At 35.1% G+C, this 19,076-nt stretch overlaps 3 protein-coding genes across 3 annotated transcripts; 2 read left to right on the forward strand and 1 right to left on the reverse strand.

Annotated features, from left to right (window-relative positions):
• Window positions 1-13: 13 nt before the first annotated feature.
• mre11 (double strand break repair nuclease mre11) lies at window positions 14-5,364 on the reverse strand. The gene is made up of 9 exons (XM_066394356.1): window positions 5,094-5,364; window positions 4,395-4,539; window positions 3,989-4,337; window positions 3,389-3,587; window positions 3,057-3,326; window positions 2,805-2,998; window positions 764-924; window positions 405-703; window positions 14-312 (listed from the first exon to the last, which is right to left on the reverse strand). Exons 1-9 carry the CDS (start codon window positions 5,275-5,277, stop codon window positions 272-274), a joined length of 1,842 nt encoding a protein of 613 aa, XP_066250453.1. The 5' UTR covers window positions 5,278-5,364; the 3' UTR covers window positions 14-271.
• Window positions 5,365-5,802: 438 nt separating this feature from the next.
• On the forward strand, window positions 5,803-8,728 carry LOC136411745 (short-chain specific acyl-CoA dehydrogenase, mitochondrial-like). Its single transcript, XM_066394427.1, has 8 exons — window positions 5,803-6,231; window positions 6,299-6,453; window positions 7,164-7,422; window positions 7,479-7,631; window positions 7,730-7,867; window positions 7,950-8,119; window positions 8,167-8,345; window positions 8,407-8,728. The coding sequence occupies exons 1-8, from the start codon at window positions 6,195-6,197 to the stop codon at window positions 8,528-8,530; spliced, it is 1,215 nt and encodes a 404-aa protein (XP_066250524.1). The 5' UTR covers window positions 5,803-6,194; the 3' UTR covers window positions 8,531-8,728.
• A 2,891-nt stretch (window positions 8,729-11,619) lies between these two features.
• On the forward strand, window positions 11,620-19,068 carry LOC136411646 (uncharacterized). The gene is made up of 4 exons (XM_066394299.1): window positions 11,620-11,909; window positions 11,970-12,283; window positions 18,293-18,519; window positions 18,642-19,068. The coding sequence occupies exons 2-4, from the start codon at window positions 11,979-11,981 to the stop codon at window positions 18,965-18,967; spliced, it is 858 nt and encodes a 285-aa protein (XP_066250396.1). The 5' UTR covers window positions 11,620-11,909; window positions 11,970-11,978; the 3' UTR covers window positions 18,968-19,068.
• Window positions 19,069-19,076: the final 8 nt, after the last annotated feature.

The raw sequence follows: 19,076 nt of genomic DNA on the forward strand, positions 1-19,076 counted from the left end.
AATTCAGCAGATATTAAAAAAAAAACTTTTATTTATTCAAAACAATGTGGTTTTTCTTTAATAAACACAGCCGTAATTAGCTGAACCTTATATGGAAATTTTTTCCATAAATAGTTCCTAATTAAAAACTTTAATACAGTAAGATTGAAAGATAACGTTAGAACAATACTTCAACAATCACAATGTGTGATGTACAAAGAGAAGAAAAACATGGCTAATAGAAATAGTTATGACATATACTTAATAGTAAAGCAGGAATAACATAATAGTATCAACGCCGACCTCTACGATTCCTGCCTCTGGAACCGCGGCCTAAAAAAAGTAAAAATTTACGTTTATAGGATATGCACGACAATGTAAAGTAAGATATACCTCCATATAAAACAAATACATATTGTACTTACCCCCTCTAGATCCCGGTCCCCTAGCGGGTCTAGTAGGAGTACCGCCACGACCAATAACACCTCTAACCGGAGATATTCTGACTTCTGAATCAGATTCAGAGTCTTCATTTATACAAATTACATCGGCGTTCCGGTTTTGAGCTGGTTTCTTACCCCCGCTTGACGCTTTTAACATATTATCAACGAATAAGCTATCGTCTTCATCATCTTTCACACTGAACAAAAAATTTTCAATATTTTTATCAGCTAAATTTACATCAGATTCCTTGAGTTTTTTAAGTCGTTCTTTTATTAAAGAACTGGAAATTAATGTGAGTTAAACATTTTTAAAAATATATGTTTAATGCTAATAAAATTACTTGGTGACGTCGACTGGAGCCTCGAGTTCTTGAGTATCAATGCATTTTACTACCGATTCGTTTAACGTCTTTAAGGAGAGGCATTGTAGTTGATCTTCCGGATTGTCTTCGAAATATTTCAACACTAGGTCTTCTACCCTATTAGGTAGGTTTATGTTTTCCTAACAAAAATAAGCAAACCAATAGCGAAGGTAATTGGTGTTCTATGAATACCATGAGAAACCTTAGTAAATCATAGTTAATATCAAAAAACTTGATAAAATGAATTAACTTCTTTCATTCATTCATTCAAACTGTCAGAAATTTAACATATCCCTAATAAAATATAACATTTGCTGAATTCCCAACTTCTCTCAATTAAAATTTCATCACAATGCCCATTATTTATACGGGGAAACAACATCTGTATTGAATGGTGACTGAAATGTTAATTCTAAAAGTATACATAGCGGGTCATATACTATCGGCCACAAAAGTGGTCGACCATGCTAAGGTTCAAAATCGCTTGATGCGTATTCCGAGCGAAGGCGCCTTATCAGTTCACAAAAAATGATCCACAATAAAAACGTTGTGTCGAGCGAATAAATTTAGAATTTTATATCTAATATCAAGTTTGCAAGGATAGTTTAAGGCTGCTAATTTCAAATAAATCAATTCGGTTAGTAATTGTATGAAAACATCACTATATTAACATTGAATTTTGTAAATTGCAAAAGTTGATATGGCTATATAATTGTTTAAGATAAAAACTAAAAAAATACATGTTAAATTCAATTATAAACAAGACCAACAATTTATAAAACATTGTAGAACAACTTACTAAACTTTAAGACTTTTATTAACAATAATATTTTGCTGGGAATTAGAAATTAACTAGTCCGACTGTTTCCTACCTCTCACTTAACAATCAAGTGATTTTTATGTCGCAAAAGTTCTTTAGACAAAAGATGACATAAACGGCGTTTTTTGTAATGCGTACGTTAAAAGGAAAAATTTCAAGACACATTTTTTTCGGAAATACACTACAATCCAGAGGAAATAAACTTAAAATTTATATAAATAAATGACAAAATAAAAAATAAACAATTCTAATAGCGGATTACTCCCCCATTGGCGTCGATGACATCTTGTAGCCTCCGGCCCATTAAACCCACAAGGTTTTGACACAAGGGTGAATCTCTAACCGCATTCCAGATTTGGTTGCAATGTGCCACCAAATCTTCGGTAGTACGTTCATTGTTATTGTGCCACCTTTGAACCATTAGGCCCCATAAATTTTCTATGGGGTTTAGGTCTGGTGAATATGCAGGCCAGGGAAGATTATTTATGTCTGGATGCTCGTGATACCAGTCCTTCACGATGTTTGCGCGATGTATCCTAGAGTTGTCATCAACATAATTGATGACAGGCATTTCTGCCACAGGATACAAAGTACGAACAGAAGAAAGCATAACTTCGTCGAGCATCCGAACGTACTCAATAGAATTCGCCCTTGTTTGAAAAATTGTCAGTTCACCGGGACTCAAAAATGTTATGCAGGCAAATTAATTATCAATCAAGCTATACGATTATAAATTTTTGAGGCATAATAATTGCATTTTTTGCTTGGCACTCCAAGACCGGCCTAGCTTATTGAGAGAAAAAAGCAGAATTACTTATACTACAGAAGTACTATATTACTTTTAATGTCTTTGCTCAGATTCGGAGCCATTGCGCCTTAATGATAAACTGAGAAAATACCAAAAAATAAAATTGTCTCAATGAATTGGGCCAGCAATACATGTTTTTGTGCAAAATATTGATGTATATACACAAAAAGGAGGATCCAACAAAAAGTAATGTAGGTCAAGTGTGACAAAAAAAGGTATCCGACCCACAGTACCGCAAGCGATTTTGATTTGAAACTGGTCGACCACTTTTGTGGCCGATAGTACATATAACCGCGTTATCAAGTAATGAACTTTCCCCTACAATCGCAACACTACACCTTTAATCCAAATATAAAAGCGACACGAAAAACACATCCGAAAATCTCACTCACCTGTGCCATATATCTCCCAATTCCAGTAGTATCAGTTTTCTCGGGTTTAAGTCCAGATTTCAGTTTCACCATATCCTTCGGATTCGCGACACGGCCGACATAACGTTGACCAAACCGAATCATATTAAATGCCTGACTTTCATCGACGTACGTTACAATAAGTCTTAATAACGGTAACTTATTTCCTTCCAAACCTGAAGTGAAAATCACATTAAAACATTTGCACCAATAATAAAGGGTTAACATACAGACCTAATTGAGTAGATTTTCGAATCATATCCTCAATTTCTTGCTCCACCATCCTCTCAGCAATAACCTGATTGCTCAGTCCTTCATCGTCAACCCCAGCAATTTCACGCCGTAAACTGTAAGGATCGTTCAACGTCAGTTCTTTGTAGACAAAAGGTCTAACAGTTTTCAATGGGATTGGCGTCATATGGAACTGTTTTTTGTGGATTTCCAATAGGCCTATGTGTTTGGGGATGGTTTCACCACTTGATAAGGAAGTGGCTACAGAGCTTCCTTAAGATGTTCATCCATAGTTAAATTCATAAAGAGGGTGCGACAATATTAATTGGTTATACCTGGTTGGGAAATGAAAACAGAATTAGCTGATTGTTCAGGATCAATTTGACAATCATGTTCGTGGCCCCATATCGCCAGATCAAGAATATCTGGTAACAAGCTGTCTGGAATGAACGTTTTGACCCCCCTATTGGCTCTGTTTTGATGCAAAACCAGCAGATGAAAATAATCTTCTTCACTAGGGGCCATCACCGTCACCTAAACGATAAAAACCCATTTTTTAAATTATGCATGACATGCAATTGCAAATCAGGATTTCAACATGTAAGAAAACTTGATTCTCTCTTACCATTTTTTGAAAAATTGGAACTGAAATTTTGCAACAATGCAGACTTTCACATTTGATATTTTTCAAAAAATGTAAGTTACTAATCAGTATTCTAAGATCATATAAGTATATCATAAATACTTCAAAAAAATCCCCATTTAACCAAGTTAAACATCTTACTGTAACCAATTTTCGTACATTGCACATCCAGTTCAAAACCATAGCAACTCAATTCTTTTAGCTTAAATAATTATTTTTAAAAAATGACACCTTAGCTTGGAACCAGTTTAAGACGTCTTGTATATACATAAATCTAGGTATTTAAACGTACTTTTTTATCTAAAAATAACCGAGCCAATCTTTCGTCTTTTATGTGAGACAACCCATATATAGCCAAATTAGTCTGACCCTTCTTAAGTAAAATAGGTTCAATCTCCACTGATTCATAGTTGGTATGTCTACCAAAATAATTGACTAAGCCAGCTGTTGCTAACAGATTCATAGCAGATATTTGATGTTCGCCGGTGGGGTCATCATGATTGCCGTGTATGGAAAATACTGGAATGCTAATGTTGATGTTTGGGTCTTCGTAGTTCACTGTGTCATTCCCCGTGTACACAAAGTTGCGCGATGGATCAGACAGATACTCTATTTGGATCGGGCGATCTCCGAAGCAATATCTGGAAGTTAGATGAATTGATTTGAAATTTTTAGTTTTCAAGATGTCACATGAGTACTTTTTAAGGAGTTCAACGCATTTGAAAAGGCAGTAGGTTGATGGACGAGTTTCATGAAATAGATCTCCTCCTAGTAGGATCAAATCCACATTCTTACTTCTTGCAGTTTTTAATATTTCTTCAAAAGTTTCAAATGTGTCTTTGGCTGTAACAAATATTTTGAATTAGTTGTTCAATTCAATAGCTCCATAAATAATTGTAAAAATACAAGATTATATAAAAAAAATGTAATGATCAAAAAGTATGGTCAAATACATGTTGAAGTCTTTTTTTAATTCTCTGCTTGAATGAGCATTTTCACTGGCTCCACCAGATCTATGTGATTCTAATCCTAACTTTTGATTATCCATGAGTTCACAAATTATAGATATATTCACACTGCCCTAATGCAGCCATTAAAAAATTCTATGACATTTTGTGGATGTCCAACAGTAAGATTTGTGTCTTTGTTAGTTTAGCCAACGGTAGTTTTTCAGTAGCTGAAAGATGGGCAGTTCTTTAGGATGTGATCATTTTTTTCCTCATCCTGCCCAAGTGTAACAAACCAAATGTAGTTATTGATTTCAGTAGGTAAGCAATTTTTTTTTGCTAAAGACATGGCTGAAGATGAGGTTACCTCGAGCAAAAAGTTATCTAGATATATAACTGAGCCTGTGCCTCTGAATTTAATTTGATTCTTCATAAATTTAGAAGCCTTACATCTCACTGGATCCCTCTCTGCATATCCCAAATGTATATCTGTAGCAACTAGTATTAAAAAGATGTCTTCCTTCTTTCGTTCCTCATCTTCATACTGACTTTCTTCACTATCAAGTTCTATTTGATCAGACATTTCAGAAAAAGGGTTATTCCAGTCTTGTTCAAAGGCAGGAAATTTGCACATTTAAGTACATGCAGAGGAAGACAATTACAACTTTTATTATTGCAGAAGACAAACAATAGTATCACTATAAAATAATATCTTTAAACATTCCTGACCAAACGGAAAAAGTGGGAGCGAAAAGCCGGGAAGACAGAACCAAAATAAGGAAAACGAACTATAACCGTTAGACGGGGGCATAGTGATTATTATATTTATGACTCATGACGACATAAGATGTACCCAACGTTAGAGTTAATATTGATTTATTTGTTATTATTTACATCTATTTATTCCAACGTCTTAATCTAATTGATTCTTATTTGAGCCGAACTTCTCTATAATTTGAATAGGAACAAACTTGAAAATATAATTTCAGTACATCAGTACATCGGGTGACGTCACAGATCTGTTACCGATTCCCAATAGTTTGCTGAGACGGGACAATATGCGACGTCATGCTTATTTCGTTACGACGTCCCTCTCTACTAATTCCACCCACTGAAACGTCAAAAATGACTTTTAAGCACTTTGAGACAACATGATATCCTTCACGTTTTTTTTTGTCTCAAATTTAAATTGGAAATAAATATTTACTAAAATTTATGTGTAATTTTAACTCGTGTTTACAATTAAATAAATAATTTGTGCAACTGAAAACATCTCTCATCTGATAATAATGCTACATGTTAGCAAAATAGTGACATTACACGATATAATTAGAAATCTTATCAGATATTTGGTCAGGTACTAAGTAATCGGCCAATATAAATTTAACTTTCTCACTGTTTAAACATAATCCCATTAATAATACATGATTTCTAAGGTCAGGTGCCTATCATTATAATTTCTAATCTGAATCTTATTGAGTGTCCCATTCAATTTTACTTAAATTAGTAAAGTGGACTCTGTGATCCAGTACCTATAAGTTGCAAAATAAAATGTCGTTCAGGCCGATTTACTCCTTATTTGGGAAATGTAAGTCTAAAATTGTATAAGATAAATTAATCAGAATTGTGGCATAAAAATGTATCCAAAATTTTAGTTAATTATGTGGAGAATGGAAGGAAAAGTTTCAGTTTACACAGGTTATCAGACCAACATCTGTTACTTCAGAAAACATGCAGAGATTTTGCTGAGAAGGAGCTAAAGCCTATTGCTTCCCAGTTGGATAAAGAAAGTAAATTTCCAGCCCAACAGGTAGATGTCTATCAAACACTTTTATATTAAGGGTGTATTTTCATATTTTGTTTTTGACTTTAACCCTTAGTTGGTAGTTGTTTATTGGGACTGTCTAGATTTTCCTCTTTCCATCTACTAATCTAATCTTCCTTCTATTGCTATCTAATTTACAGCAATATGTACTTGGACTTTGGCAGGCTTAAGTTGAATACTAGTTTTTAGGAGAAGGCTGGATCACTTATGTTATATACCTTGTTATATAAGTCATCTAGAAAATCTTTAACAAACTTTCAGTTATAGATCTTTGGATAATATTATGAAGAAAAGTTTATATGAACATAGGCCTACAAACACTTTATTCTCGAGATACAGAGTGTCAAAATTTAAAAAAATCAATTTTTCCTTCATTGATCCCAGAGTTTTGGTTAAGCATTTCTGTTTTAAGTTAGCCTTAACTAGGAAATATAGTCTGGCTTATTTTAGCTACATTACATTATGAATGGAATATATATGAAGGGTATACCTTCAAAAAGTGCTTTTCTCATATCAAATTGAACTCTGCTTGTCTTATAGCAGTTATATTGAAATACTGCAACTACTATTTAATAACTGAAAATGAGTGTAAGTGATTAAGAAAGTAATTTACAGTCCAAGTGTTTCCCCTCTCCTCCTCCTAATAAGACAGTTTATTTTCAAATTGACTCAGTGCCATTTCAATACAATTTTAGATTGAAAAACTGGGTCAACTTGGTTTGTTAGCTATCACATGTGATACAAAATATGGTGGAAGCGGTGAAAATTCTTTAGGCCTCTCTGTAGCAGTGGAAGAAATTTCCAAAGCATGTGGGGGTACTGGAGCAATAGTATCTATTCATAATGCTTTGTATGTGAATCTACTAAATACCTTTGGAACAGAGAAGCAAAAGGAAGAGTTTTTAACTCCATTTACATGTGGAAATATTGGGTGTTTTGCATTAAGTGAGGCAGGTAGGTTAATGTCCTATTTATTCAAATTTTTTAATGAGTCAAACTTATTTTCTAAGATGCTGGAAGCGATGTCAGTGCCTTGTCCACTACAGCAAAGCTCAATGGAGATGTTTATGTATTGAATGGAAGAAAAACTTGGGTTACAAGTGGAATTGAGGGTAAAGCTGCCGTTATTTTTGCCACAATAGACAAAACTCTCAAACATAAAGGTGAGACTAATTAGGAATTTACATACTCCTGTTTAAACACAATAATTAATAAGGTTCAAACTTAACTGCACCAGGGTAACATTATTACAGTTTCTTAGGAATATGTTCCTTTATTGTTCCTGTGTCAACTGAAGGGCTATCTACTGGAAAACCTGAGGACAAAATGGGCATTCGCGCTTCTTCTACATGCGACATTTGCCTGGAAAATGTATGTGTGCCAAAAGAAAATATGATAGGTAATAAAATATTACAACAATTTCCCAAAGTTTCCTTCAAATTATATGCCTAGACCTGAAAATTGTGTAATTTAAAATCAAGGAGCACCAGGCGAAGGATTCATGATCGCAATGAAACAGCTCGAAAAAGCTCGAATCGGGATTGCCTCTCAAGCTCTGGGTATCGGACAAGCCGCCTTGGAACTAGCAGTCAAATATTCCTCAGAGAGAAAGGCATTTGGGCATCCAATAAACCAACTTCAGGCTGTTAAAGTGAGCAAATTGTTTCATTTTCTTTTATAATTTGCACTGTCCTATAGTTAAGACTAGGAGAGATGAGCACGAGATTAGAGGCGGCGAGACTTTTGGTCTGGAGAGCTGCGGTTGTAAGCGATGAAGAATCAAGGTCTTCCAAGTACACATCAATGGCGAAATTGGCCGCAAGTGAGGCGGCCACTTTTGTCACGCATGGTGCAATTCAAATTTTAGGGGGAATGGGGTATGTTATTAAAATATGTAATTTATGATGCATTCTTAACTCTATGTGTTTAATTTTTTAGTTATGTGCGTGAGATGCCTGCCGAAAGGCACTATCGGGACGCTAGGATAACTGAAATTTATGCCGGGGTTAATGATATTCAAAAATTATTAATTAGTGATATGCTTATAAAAGAATACGAATAAGAAAATTTATAACCAATGATGCGAAAATCATTCAATTATATAAGGTTAAAAATTAAATGAAGACTTTCGTGTCGAATGTGTGAATTTAAAGCTACAATATTATTTCACATTTTAAATTAGGTTAAACTTTATTCTTTGTAGCATTAATGGCTAAGGGGGGAACATGATATTTACAGTTTCAAATATATTTTAATTTATTAAACTATTGAACCGTTTTACATACAAAATAATTCATTTTTCGATTGTTAATAAAGAAATCAGGGAAACTAGCACATATTTCTATCGTGGTTCTAAGAAAACAACGCGAACAGGAAAATTTTACCCAGACGTTTTCAACTCTCATTTTTGACATGCGACATAAACTGACTAGTTTCTTTACAATTTTTTATTTATGGGAAACAAGAGGTTATGTCTTCTTTAAAATGAGCTTTTTCTAATTACAAAAATCCGATGTATCCTCAATTTCTCCTAATTAAATTAACCCAATTCGAAGATGAGTTTAAACTTGAGACTCTCTTCCAAGCTACATCCGCTTGTGCGTATGACTAAACATGCGCAACCGAATATGTGTATACCTATTTTCTAGGCACATATGTTATGTTAGATGAAGCCAATGAATAGAAACACATGTCGCTCGACATACTCTTTCCATTTCTACTTGATAACGCTCGGCTTCTTTGCGGATGTTCCACCAACTTTGCCTATAATGAAATGATGTCTTGCTTCTACACATTAATATACAAGGTATTCCTGAAGTGACTGTAAGATGCTTGACCAAAAAATCCTGAACTAAAAATAAGGCGTTCTAGACAAATTTACCTGTATCCAATGTTGCTTCGTTTTATAACTACAGAACGCCAAAGTTCTCAAATTGATATATGTAGTTTTTTCAAAATAATTGCTAAACGCTTTTATCTATTTTCACTATTTTTGGAACTAAGAATTACTACATAAATTGACGTGTTTTGACGTGAGTGAGATCTTTTTTTAATGTATGTACATTGGTAACCAAAAGTATGGAAACTATTTATTTTAAAATTCTTCAGTTTTGCGCTATTGAAAAAAGTAATAAGTATTTAATGGAAAAGATGATATCAAATACCACTAAATAAAAACGGAAATAGAAATAAAAAAACAATCTACGTTGAATTTATTACACTTTAATAAAACACTGCTGGTCAAAAGTATGGAAATTAAAATAGTTACACTCTTTTTACTGACTTTCGTCAAACATTCAGTATTTTGTTGCATAACCCTTTGCCTTAATGACTGCTGCACATCATCGTGGCATAGAATCCATCAAAGAAGAACAATATTGCATAGAATTTTTTTTCTATTCATTTAATAAATTGAATAGTTCATTAATACTGGTAATCTTATTTTGATGAACTTGTCGGTTTAAATGCTCCCAGAGATTCTCTATGAGATTTAGATCTAATGACTCGGACAGCCAATCCATTAAATGGACATTATTCTCATTAAAGCAATTTTTAACTAAATGCGATGTGTGCTTAGCGTCATTATCTTGCTGAAAAACCCATCGTAACGGTATTTCTTCTTCAGCATAAGACAACATATTATTTTTCAACACGTCTCGATAGACAAAACGATCCATAATATTTTTAATTTGAATTAACTGCTCAGTACCAGATCAAGAAAAGCAGCCCCATACCCTCATGCTGTCCCCTCCGTGTTTCACAGTAGATAATTGATATTTATAATCATATCTTTTATCTTTTAGTTTTCTAACGTAATTTTTGCCATCACTTCGAAATAGCTGGAACTTACTTTCATCAGTGAAAAGGACAGTATTCCATTTGGTCGGAAACCAGGATAGACGTTCACGTGCAAATTGAAGTTGGACCTTTCGAGTCTTTTTTGAAATTAAAGGTTTTTTTTACTGCGATTCTTCTAAATAATCCTTGAGCATTTAGACGGTGTCTGACAGTTCGTGATAGCATCAAAATGCCCGTATCATTCGTTTTTTTGGCGATTTCAATAGAAGATTTTTTGGATCCGTTAATGAAATTCATTTCATAATTTTTTCTGCTCTTTTCTTCAACACTGTAGGTCTTCCTGACTTTAAAGTAATTGCAGACGTGCCTCTTTGCTTGTACTTTCGAATTATTTTTGAAACAGTCTCTTTTAAAATATTTAAATTTAGACTTATGGTAATTTGGGTAACTCCTGCTTTGTGTAGCTCCATTATTTTATTTAAGTCCGAAAAAAGATATTTTTTATTGTCCATAGCAAGTCAAAGTAAAACAAAATACAACCTATTTTGCTATTAGTTTCCATACTTTTGGCCGATCGAATTTAGGTTTTATCTTCAAAAAAACCTAAATAGCTAACATCGAACGAGTATTTTCAAAATTTTTGTTTTTATCTATAATATGTGAAGCTTTAAAATAATACCGTTGTTGTTATATATCTAAAGAACTAATAAGTTTCCATACTTTTGGCCACCACTGTATGTATTTGATTGGCATATTGGCCGTGAACATCTACAATAGTAAATTTACTTAGAAAGCGAACGCTGTAATACATTGTGGTCTGTTATTGACATGATTACTAAATTTCAATAAAACATATTAATGTCTTAGACTTTATGGTGATAATCAGTTTAAATGTTTATTTAATAGTTCAGTGAATTTTAAAGGCGCTCTTTAAGCTAATTAAAAATAACAATACTAAACAGCAGCGGCCTAGATGTCGGTCGGTCATAATACTTTTAATTTAACTGAATTTCACCGTGACATTGCCAAGAGTTCGTAGAAGACAAGGAAAGGGCAGATGTGCTCTTGGCGATAAATCAGTACAGTATACTCGCGACTATACAGACGACATTTCTTTTTGGTTGACCTAGAAATCACGTATTGGTAAAACGCAAGTTCAATCTTTATCATGTAGACCAGAAACGCTAGTAACACGTAATAATATCCATATGAATATATTAACAATACTAATATTGTTAAGACTAAAGGGGGAATTAGTCCAAATGTTGATGCCTTACAGGTACGTCTGTTTTGCCCAGTGTTAACAGCCGTGTTTAATAAAATTTAATCATGTGGCAGTTTCTGATTTCACCGGACTACACCGACGCTTGCACGCAGTTTTACCATACTGCAGTACCCAACCACCAGGTACCACTTTCAAAAAAACTACATGCATATCACTCACCGCAGACAAAGCAGTTTCATTCAGGCTTTGCTGACAGACCCACGAAGTCAGTACCATTAGTATCGTAGATCGCTCGTGTCACACGCGAGGACTAGCGGCTCTTGTATGTCTACACCCAAAAATTGTACTATGATTTTAGCCTTTCATAAACTAATGTGACAGTGTTTGTGTCTGCATCTGGACTAAGATTAAAAAAAAGGTAACGCATGAACTCTCCCCATAAAGGGTTAGTCGATGAATTGATATTCTTCCACTTCAGGTATCCACCATGTACCCCAGCTTGACACCCAATTTAAAATTAACCCCATCGTCAAATATTAATCAATATGTGGTTGTGCTCGCATTACTGCTGTTGTTCTGTGTTCTGGAAACCAACTGTAAACCCTCCGTTGGGGGGTTGAGATTCAGAGGACCTTTCGCCCCTCCAGATGAGTCCAGGCAAAATTTGAAGAACTACACGGGGCGCAGAGTCAGTGATTCCATCCGGATGGTCTATTTCCATGATCAGACTGTTGCAGTAGTGGAACTGGGTCCTAGAAAGTTACTTCTTAATTGCGAAGTCATCGAAGTTTTGTAAGTAGATACAGTCTTTTTTTAATCAAGATAGATGTGGGTATAATCACTATCGCTACGAGAGATATCTATGCAAGAGTACAAAAGCATATAGAGGGTGGCCTGACGAAAACTTTGCACTTCGACTTTCAGTATTTGAAATGAAAATGTGTAAAAACACTCGGACCCGTCGATTTTTCATTCGAAGGGGACTTTTTTTCATTATATTTTCAACCCTTGAACTTCAACCCCTGGAAGGGGGTGATAGTTACCCCACTATTTTTAATGAGAAAGGGTATTGACTGATACCGCATTTTAAAGGTAGTTGTACCCTAATTATAACCTTCAAGTTTGAAGTCACTGCCATCATCCCCGTTAGTATGACAGCTTGTCAAAGTCTGTAGGGACAAAAGTTTCTAGTTAATTTATCACAATAGGAGCTGCAAACTTCAAAATGAGAATAGGAGGCCCTTTAAAAGTAAGATATCACTGAATCATTTTGATGGAGGCAAGTTTTACCCCTCAAATTTAACAGTACGTTCCTTTATTTGCATTTTTCGTAGAAAAGGTGAGTAAATGAAAAAATATTCACATTACCATTGTGATCAATTTATTAAATGCTGGAAATGGCTATCATTTATCTCCATACAATAAAATTAATTTTGTTCAATACGCTGTCTTACATTACTTTTTCGTATGCACGCCCCCGAATGTCTTACATTTCGGGTGTAATTTGGTGGCATTCATAAATTATACGATTAGAGGTAAAGCTTGCCTAAAGATTCAGTGATATCTTACTTTTAAAGGTCCTCCTATTCTTATTTTGAAGTTTGCAGCTCTTATTGTGATAAATTAACTACAAGCTTTTATCCCTACAGACTTTGACAAGCTGTCATACTAACGGGGATGATGGCAGTGATTTCAAACTTTAAGATTATAATCAGGGTACAACTACCTTTAAAATGAGGTATCAGTCAATACCCTTTCTCGTTAAAAATATTGGGGGTAACTATCACCCCCATTCAAGGGTTGAAGTTCGAGGATTGAAAATATAATAAAAAATTGTCCCCCTCAAACGAAAAATCGACGGGCCGAGTGTTTTTACACATTTTCATTTTAAATACTGAAGATCCAGGTGCAAACTTTTCGTTGGGCCACCCTGCATTTAGCCCGCGCTTATGAGCGTTATTGTGTCCGTATAAAGTAAAAGCGCTAATATTTATTCAATAAGTATAACGAGTGATTTTAACTCATTAATATTCAGTGTTCCAACACATACTTTTAAGAACGCCCAAACAGTGTGATACCCAGAACGAATTTAGGGGAATTCCTTTCGGTGGGAAAGATTTAATCAGAGCCTTCGAGGAAATTTGATTCATCTGACGTGGGTGCTAATATGAAAATTAACGGAGCCTTCTTCAGGTATTTCGATACCACATCTATTTACTTAATCGCGGCGATCAATGGTAGAAAGTGTTTGAGAAATTTCCCCACAGGTTTCATTAAATTGCCTCCCAACGGCATACGATTTAGATTCAAGGAATAAATCTATTTTATCTGATCACCGGATTTTCTTTACTTCTGAAAAGTTTTGAATCATCATAGAGTCATTTTATTTCTCTCCGTTTATAGTTTAAGACGCTTTTGCATGTGTTAGGTACAGCATTTTTCCTAAGAGCGCACGGATGTCTTCTTTAAGTGCGCTAAGAAGTTTAGCGCACGCATGCCAGTTTCAAATACCTGCAAGAAGTAGTGACATGAAACTATGATTTGCATGCTGTAAAGTGCTACTTTCAGCTCGAAATGTCGCGCGGTAAAGCCAATTTACTGCAAACTCATAGGAAAAAGCCATCTGCAGTTAGGTTAGTGACTTTTGGGTGCTAGTTAATTTTTATATTATATTTGAAACACCAAAAACTGCACTTCTGAATCGTAATATTCATAGATAAATAATGGGCCATAAACATGTCTTTATTAACCTGTTTTAGGAAAAAAATCTTTATACATCGAGGTCGTGAAGTGTGTTATTATAACCCGAATGTCCAGTTTAGATCCCTCAGCACTGAGAGCTTCGGGCTTTAAACTTGATAGTCGGGTTGTAATGACGTACTCTATAACCTTGATGAATAATGTATTACCATTGCGATACCTACATGGGAGGACCTGGTTTTAAGATCATGCGTTTTAGGAAAATTTCCTCATAATAACTCCTAAATCTTGTTAAAAATTGAAATTTGTGTAAAAACTTAAGTATTTACGGGCAATCGGCCCACTTAAGTACGCTTTCTAGCGATTTCTGACGCCCTCATCATGCCATCCCGCATGTACATCCTCTAATTTCATTTCATAGTTAAAAGAGTTAAGTGCAATTTGTAAAGGAAATTTACCGTACTTCGACGATCTCTCCGATTCTACAACTTCAAAATCCAACATTTCAGTTGAACATTTTCTCGAAATTCTACGTCCTTAAGACGAGCCAGAAAGTATGCAGTTTCCGTTCAAATTTTCTACGTGAAAGCAACGTTTTGCCGATCGCGACTGGAAAGTTGACCGAAGGTATCCGCAAAATTATTTTCCGATCCCTCTCCTCGCAGTGGGATCCAATGGGGCATTAAGTCAATTAGTGTATTACAAAAAAAAATAATTAATGATGTTAAATCCCACACTTAGCCGCCACTGTTCTAACGCTTCAGTTGCAAAATTGGTGCCGGCAGGAACTCTGTATGTACACTAATTAGATGAAGCATTACCATAATTATAATAATATAATTGGAACCGCAATTTATTTACTGGAAACTGATTAAAAATTAAGAAAATGATACACATTAACGCGACAAAAAATAATTATTTTTCAATGATAAGCAAAACACATCGATATGATATATACAGTACCGGCCTTAGGGGGGACTTAAGAGGGACAGTACCGGTCTTGAGGGGGAATGCGGCGGACTTTCCTGGTCAGCGGTTTTTCTCGGGAGTAAGAAGGCGGTGATTCAAAATTTCGCCCAGGTCGTCAGACTTGCTAAAGCCGGCCCTGGCTACGGAGAATCTTGATCGATGATTCTAAGACACGATAGCGCGAACGCTCCTCGCAATGCGATTACATGATTCTTTTTATTATCAATATTTCTCTGAATCATCTGTCTTTTAAGTATGTTTAAATTTTAAGCTTTAAGTCATATCTACATTGCTCAAGTTTCATTCAGGCGACCAAAGAAGCCATCAGGGTTTCTTCATTATAATTAATATAGCCGTAAAAGTAGAAGCTCCGTTTATTAGTTATACGTGCACCACATTTTGCTTGCAAAAACTTATAAAAACTGTAAAATTTCCTCATTTTTTTTTTCAAACCAATCTACCATTAATTAGTATAACGCAAAATATAATGAAACTAGCAAGGTAAAATTCATATTTTTGGTTGTTTTGGCATAGGTTATGGTAGGAAATTTTGGTTGGCGGGCGATAGTGAGGTCCACGACACCTTTTCGAAACTCAATAACGAACCGTTTTAATTGTGTACAATAATTAATAAGTTCAGGGCAAGCAAATTAAGAAATCCGTGAATCGATCAAGGGGAAAGTTTCACAAATGTTTGTCTCTCAACTTGATGTATAAGATGCCAATTTTGCAACTATCGCTTTGACATAATATTGCAATTTTTTTAATATAAATAACTGTATTCTATTATTTATTGTGTGCCCAACGCATCCAAATACATGAAACGCCATACTAGTAACGCTCCTGGAGGTGGGGAACGACCAGCGATACTCTGTAGATGTGTGTATCCACTTAGAGCTCCATACCCTGGACCGCCCTCTTCAGAAACTTCATATTCAGGAAGAGAGGGCCGTGTCCATTGGACTGACTACCAGGCTAGATTCTAGGACAAAGCGTCACTCATAAGCACTCCGTCAGTGGGCGGCTGCTGAGGAAAAAAGGTGGATTGGAGGCATCCAGCTTAAATGTCCTGGGAAAACAAACACTATACAGAGGTTCGTCCGTTGTAGCAATGCCATAACTGCGATGGTCAAAGAAAAAGAACGAATGGAGCGTCTGCCACTGAAGAAGGACAATAGAACAACGACATAATCACTCGATTAAGAAAAGAATTGGGCGGAATACACTAAATAATAGGAATGCAATAAACCCTCGCCTCTTGAAAGATGACGATAACGATTGGATTTGTAGAGTAGACGGCAGAACGTTAATGCTTCTTCGATATTGAGGATATATCCCATATCCCGAGGTTCTTTAATGGGTAGGCGCTTCAGTGAATCCCACACTACCCGGCCGCCAGAACAACAGGTCGGACGTCTTTTTAACGATTTTCCTCGTGAAAAAATATGCAAAAAATTAAATTTTATTTAAACTTGGAACTCATTAACAAACGCAAATGACTCCACGTTAAAGTAAGTGGAGTGACTCTTAAATTAAAATAATATCACTATTTTTCATTATAAATGTTATAAATGTTTTGAAAGACAGTAACTATCAGCGCAAATTTTTATGAAAAAATCCAAGATAAATCACTACTCTCTAATTATCCCAAAATTGAATCCCCACGAAACCGGCACCTACGAACCTAATAAAATATTTCTCCTCCATTGGAGTTATTTATTTATTTCTGAAGGTACTTGAAAATTGATGCTTTGTGGGATTAACTTACGCACTCATAAATTGTTGCTCCTTGTTAATTGCTAGAGAGAGCAAAAGACTGCAGATGAAAAAGTAAATCTAAGAAAAGGAACCTGAAAATCCCGGAAAGAGTTCAAAGGTTCATTGAATGCGAATACCAATCCAAAACGAACCAAATACAATGCGATACCAATGTTCCCTTTCTAATTTTAACCTTGCCATTTTAAGGTAAACCAAATAGGTTCTTGTTAAGAACACTGTGGTTTTCTGTTTTTCCACTATACAGTCATTCTTACTAAATTGGAAAGTCTTCATGGATTATCCGTACCTGTAAATTCCCTATAACACTCTTAATTGTTACAACACGCATTTTTTAATGCCGAATTTTAATTAATTTAGGTGCTGCAATTTTACGCTTAAGATAAACATATTATTAATTATTTCATTCAGCATTTAGAGTTGTCGCAACTCTATTTTTATGCTAAAAGGGTAATTAAACACAGGGTCACTTGCACTTATTTCTTCATTAACTTCTATTCATGGGGTAACGCGTTACGTTAGGTATGTATCGTAATGCATGTGCGATGATTTGCATTAATCTAAAATGGGATGGGAGTCTTCCCAGATTTATTATTCTTCAATTTAACAATTTTTACTGATTCATTTATGCATTGCATAATGTGCTGCTCCTTTTTCGATTTTCTGTGGTGGAAGCCTTTGATTGCAAAGAGGCATACCTGGTGTAGTGCTGAAATTCATGCTGGGAGGACTTCAAAACTATTTTAGGTATTGAACTTAAATCTATGTAATTAGAACGATATGAAGCTAAATTGATTTTTAATAGGGACATTTAAACATTAAAGATTCAATATTTTAAAATTACAGATAAACCTTTCGCGTTTAAAACACATTTAAAAAGCAGAAATGCATTCAAAATTGTTTTCAGGAAGATTTTAGCTATCCATTGATATGTCACAGAAGGGGTGTTCCCATTTAATTTTAGTAAGTTGGGGTGTGTGGGGGTGAATAGCAACACATTCATTTATGGGTCAAAAGGTGGCTCGCAAAAAATAAAGATTTAAGTGTTTTTGGAAATTTTTAATGCTGCAATAGTTTTTGAGACTTTTTGGTTGGGCAGTTTTTAAAAAGTTACCCTGTATAGCACTGCCACCCTACTAAGCATACTTAATTTGGAAATTAGAATTGGAATGCTATCAAGTCCTGCGTTGAGAGGATTCGATCGCTTTGTATCTGCCTCACAATTAAATAATAAATGAGGTGCAAGTAAACTCCACTTTTGCTTATCAGCCCATGATTACCTTCATATTGGTTAGATTGAATAAGAATACTTCCATTCGATTAAGTTAATTAGTAATAATGTAACCACTCTTGCAGTAAACCCGAACAATACAGTGACGTTCTTGGGGATCTGGCTAAAACAGCCCGACCAGTAGGAATCACCTTCCTAGAGATGCTCACCCTAATGGATCAATGCAAGGAACTTGAGGAGATTTCTGGGACCATTAAACGTAGCAGCCGCAATTCCACAACAAACCCATTCGAAAATGCCCGTGGAATACTGGCCAATGATCCATTCACCTTGTTTAGAGGCATTATTCCAGGTCAATATCTAAGGGTTCATTAATGTTTGCAATGTTAGGGCATAGGAACTTCTTTTTTTTCTCTATCCATTTGGTTTTTCAAAAATATCAAATTTCCAAGGAATAAAGACCTTATGTTTCAGGAACAAAGTGGTGTGGCACGGGCGACATAGCGAAAAACTACTATGACTTAGGGACGGAATCCTCAGTAGATGTTTGTTGCAGAACTCACGACTTGTGTCCGGTCAAAGTGAGATCTAGATCCCATAAGTATAACTTATCCAACAACTCCCTGTATACAAAATCGCACTGTGCATGCGACGAACATCTCTATGATTGCCTCAAGAAACAGCAAGATGCTCCCATAGCTAATATCATGGGGAGCATTTACTTCAATTTAGCCAGTTTGGAATGTGTTGCAGACGGAAAAGAAGGGAGGATATTTAGGCGGCCAAGGCGAAGGTTCTAGATTTTATTTAGTTGGGGATTTTGTATATACAAGAGTGTTATTTATTAAACCAATAAGTTATTATTTATTGACAAAATTTATTTAACTGTGATGTTTTAATAAAAAAGAA

Source organism: Euwallacea similis, chromosome 10, assembly GCF_039881205.1.
Source record: "Euwallacea similis isolate ESF13 chromosome 10, ESF131.1, whole genome shotgun sequence".
Classification (NCBI taxonomy): domain Eukaryota; kingdom Metazoa; phylum Arthropoda; class Insecta; order Coleoptera; family Curculionidae; genus Euwallacea; species Euwallacea similis.